At 45.2% G+C, this 5000-nt stretch overlaps 1 protein-coding gene across 1 annotated transcript in view; it reads left to right on the forward strand.

The window, feature by feature from the left end:
* The first annotated feature begins 11 nt into the window (after positions 1-11).
* The window catches only part of LOC115155039 (leucine-rich repeat extensin-like protein 5), a 15446-nt gene continuing 10457 nt past the window's right edge, over positions 12-5000 (forward strand). Inside the window, exon 1 of the mRNA XM_029701834.1 lies at positions 12-2883. Coding sequence (XP_029557694.1) covers positions 1361-2883 — 1523 coding nt within the window. The 5' untranslated portion in view covers positions 12-1360. The remainder of the gene's footprint in view (positions 2884-5000) is intronic.

Here is a 5000-nt window from a genome sequence, read left to right on the forward strand (position 1 = left end):
AGATGCCAAACAGCTAAAGTAATAAAATACACAGAGTGACGGAAATATAAATTGAAAGAAATGGTAGAAAGTATAGAGGGTAGGGCAAGAATAAGGACAAAACAGGGAAAGAGAGAACAGCAAGGAATATCGAGAATAGGGCTACAATAAGGAAAGATAGGCTTAACATTTAGCATTATAGTCACTGGGTGGACGCAGTGGTTAGGAAGAACTTGCACGTTCGTGCAGGCACCCAGGGGGGATTGAACCCACAACCACAGGGCTGAGGGAGCTGTGGTCTGCCAACTGAGCCACAAGGGACAGGAATGATTAACAGACATGGTTATGGGTCCACTTATTCCTCTTTGATAAAAAGGTTAAACTTCTCACATTAGAAAAATACAGACAGGTATATACTCATATTATATCAAAATCGCTTTAGAAGACCCTAAACCCAGTTTTTCCTCCCCTTTTCCGCTCCTCACTAGGAACTCCCCCAGATTCTCTTCTCTCAGTTTTCACTAATTAGCAGTCTCATAGATTGAGTCTCATAGATTTAGATTCAAATTCAAAATGGGCCAATAGAACAGAGACAATTAAGAAATAGCCTATAGGACAGGGACTCACAACACAGCATGGTGAGTGACAATAGATTCGACCAATGAGAATCTAGATACAGGTATTCGGATGCTTGGAGCAGTGGGAAGGCTTTCCCCTCTCCAACTGACCCTTTTTAAGCACTGGGGGGTATTCCACTAGAAAAAAATTCCCTCTGAAGAAGCAGGAATACTGCGAAACGTCAGGAATTTTGAACGGGACAACACAGCGGGCATCACATTGGATACGGGTTTGATAACAGTATTTGAGTTGGTTGTTTTTTTTAACTATAAAATAATAAAAGTTACGTTTTAATTGAAGATGTGGAGGGTTTTAGAGGTAACTGGGAGAAAAACACTCCAGCTGGAGAAGCTGTAACTGAACTGCAACCCAGAACTTTTTAAACTGCACATCTGAGTCCACAGCATCGAACAACATCGACCCCAGGAGTTATACAAAGACCCAGACTCAGCATCCAGACTCAACCTCTCGACTCCAGCCTCAACAACAAGGCGAACTGGACAACATCTACTCAAGGAGTTACAAAAAGACGTTAAGGGTTTGGCTACAACATCGACGGCCTTACCCTCCATCTCCAACACCCAGACTCGACCTCTACTTCAAACCCCAGCCTCAACAACAAGGCGGTAAGAACCCACACTGAGCAGCACATCGTCTCGTGCTGCCCAGAAATTCACATCTTGCAATTAAAACACACACCCGGCCGGTGGCTGCACGCTGTCCTGCCCCTACTAGTGAATGACACCCACCCCAACAGGAAACCATGCAGTCCCTTATGAGTATAGCAACGCAGCAACGCAGTAGTAGAGCCCAACAACCCCTTAATAACAGAGTCTTACAACCCCCCACTAATAGAGTCCCACACCCCCTTCTCAGCAGACAGCCACGCCTTAACCAACCCCCTGATGAGGCAACCAGGCAAACATCAAAACTGTACTTCAAGTTGATACAGGCCATCCATCATAAAGAAATCATTGATAAAGCCATCTCAGACCGTAGGTTCCCTAGTGGCATGATGAGACAGGTGAACAGACTCACCAATTTTATCAAGCCATCCTCACCCACAGATTACACTGCAGCTCAAGTACTACAGAACACACAGCAATGGATGAACAATAACATGAACATATTACAAATACACTACCAGACAATTATCGAATCACTCACACAACCACCCAATACATTCAACACTCTGGCATTGCACATAGCTGTGGGCTGGGCTCATAAGAGATACACACATAAACTGACACACACTACCATCACTACAGTGGAAACAATTTTGAATAGTTCCTTAGAAACTCACTACAGACAACTCCCTAGGACTACCCTTTCTTACCCCACTACAGAGCTCCCCTTCCCCTCAGCCTCCCCCCAGCCAATAACCACATTGGCCCCCGGGCCACTGGAACAACAACAGAACCCCTGGCATACAGCCTCAGCTCAAATACAGGCCCCACCACAGTTGAATTCTCTGCCCACCACCTCAGCACCAGTTCCTTTCTCACCAACGTTGGAGGACTTCCCTCCTTTACCCAAGCTCTCTCCTCCAGGTAAGCCTCAGGCCTCTCAAAAACGATCATCCCCACTGGGGCTACGCCCTGCCCCAGCACAGTGCTCTGTAAACCAGAAGCTAAATAATCAGCATCCTCCTCTTCCCCAGACACAATCTTCCACTGAGATAGGGATCCGTACCTCAACACCCTCTTCCCCAGTTGCACCTTCGCAGACACAGATAGATGTCAGCAATATTGCCCTAAACAACTCCCCACCTCATCCTAAGAACAACATGGCACCCACTCCCCCCCTTTCTCCCAAGGCAAAAGGAAAGGAGATTATAAGAACCCCTACCTCCACTTCCCCTCATGACCCACAGAGAGTAAACAACCCATGGACCACCCAGGAGCACAGTATCCCAAGCATCATTGGTCCCCCATCGCCCACCATAGACACCAACCTGGAATTGACAACCACTAACACCTCTAATTTAATTCAGGCCCCAGTTGAGTTCCACCATAGGGCCTGCAGCCAGCCAGAAACCCTCAGTGCTATAGCAACACTACCCAATCCCCTAGTTAACACCCCTACCACCAAGGTGTATAAACATAGTAATGTCTCAGTCAAAACCTTGGAAAGGATTTCACCACTATCGCTTTCACCAACAGGAGGCGCCAGATCAGGGGGTGAGACTAGGACTGGGCAGTTTCAGGGGCAAATGATGATTAAAGGACAAAGCAATGAGCAACAACCCAAAAACAACCAATCTGAGCCCCTCCAAAAAGACATCATGTCACTGCCAGTCCGAGACCCCTGTATAACTGGCGCCTCAACATACCCACCCCAGTTTGAATTTCAACCCCAGCCTCAGCCACAACCCCAGCATCAACCCCCAACCCCAGCAACCCTCCAGAAACCATCATACCATAAAGCCAGACCAAAAGGCAAGGTGGCGGATTGGAATTTTAAAGGATACAAACCGATACTAGTCTTGGGAGACTCGAATGTTAATAGAATCCCTCCATTTCACAACCCAAACATACAAGTGGACAGTTACCCCGGAGCAACTTTTTATCATTTCACAAGGGTCCTGGAGAAAACAGAAATTCACGTAGACACCAGCGTAGTGGTTCTCTCGGTGGGCATAAACAACATGGATAATGACCCCTACAAAACCTCAATCAAACAGATTGCATCAATGCACAAGGAAGCAAGACTCACTTTCCCTAATGCAATCATTTACATCCCCATTATTAATCACTCACACCTCCTTTCACCAGATCAAAAACGAAACCTCAAAGTCATTAATGGTTACATCACCACACATGGCCCATTTCTCTTGGAGATACCCCATGATGAATTTCACACAACATCAGACCGGATACACTGGACAACAACCACAGCAGACCTCATTTTTAAGAATTGGTGTGAGCAGCTAAATTTAGAATAGGCTCTACCCACAATTTGGACCCACCTAGCCACACCACACTTCTTTTCATCCCAACCCCCTGTACTCTCCCCCTCCCTTTCTTCCCCAGTCGCTTGGTTAGATTACCCAACGGAGGGGGTAGTTGGCCCCTCCTTATCAAATATCATGAATTTTGTCCAAGTCATTTCAACCCACAGCAGCACAGACCCAACTCTTGGAGAGGGGTTGTCTTTCATTCCCCGCCCAAGTAAATTTGACTGGGAAGAACTTCATAGGGACACACATAAATATCACAGACGACTGAAACTTCTAGACTACTTTGACTACCAGACCATGACAACCATTTACCATTCACCCTTCCCTCAACCTGGGAAACCTAGACTGTCCAGATAGATAGGAGGGTAAAGAACCTAATTAGAACCGACCAAGACACCCTTCACAACTATCACACCCAGGCAGATAGACAGGACAACATCACCCGCACAGAGAGACAAGCCATAAAAGAACTTATAAACAACCCTCACATCATATTGAAACCGGCAGACAAGGGATCGAAAACAGTGATCCTAGATAAACACCAATACATATACGAGGCAAATAGACAGTTATCCAATACAAGTACTAGGTACCAATAGGAAACAGCTTACAACCACAGACTCAGACTAAATTGCGCAGAATCATACAAACACTTTATGATAAACGGCACATCACGAAAAAACAAAGAGATTTTCTATTTGGACCAGACACTCCACGACCCAGACTGTTTTATCTGCTTTGCAAGATTCATAAAGAGCCAGAAACCTGGACAATTCCCTATGAAGTTCCTCCCGGTAGGCCAATCGTATCAGACTGTAGTAGTGAATCATACAACATAGCTCAATACATTGACCATCATATCAACCCTCTCTCCACCAGACACCCCAGCTACCTCAGAGACACTTATCACTTTCTCGAGAAGATCAAACCCATAGTTGTTCCCTCCCAAACATATATATTCACTATAGATATTGATAGCTTATACACTAACATAAATACAGCAACAGGAGTACAGACGGTTAGAAACCTTTTCCATGCCACACCGGACAGGAATAGACCAGATAATGAAATACTACAATTATTAGAAATCAGCCTCACACACAATGACTTTATATTCAATGATAGGCACTATTTACAGGTGGAGGGAACAGGCTATGGGTAAGAAATTTGCCCCGGCATATGCAAACATCTACATGGCTGAATGGGAGAGAGAGGGCATTGGCAAGGTGCCCACATCAACCTACATTCTACTACAGATTTCCTAGACGACATTATAGGAGCCTGGCCTCATGATATCCAACTATTCACTGAATTCATTAGCATCCTCAACAGTCATCACCCGTCCATTAAGGTTAAATACATAATAGATCCATGTGAAGTACACTTCTTGGATACTACAGTCTTCTTTAATCACATAAATCAGTCTCAAAAAACAATACGCACT

This window comes from Salmo trutta, chromosome 19, assembly GCF_901001165.1.
Source record: "Salmo trutta chromosome 19, fSalTru1.1, whole genome shotgun sequence".
NCBI classification, from domain to species: Eukaryota; Metazoa; Chordata; class Actinopteri; order Salmoniformes; family Salmonidae; genus Salmo; species Salmo trutta.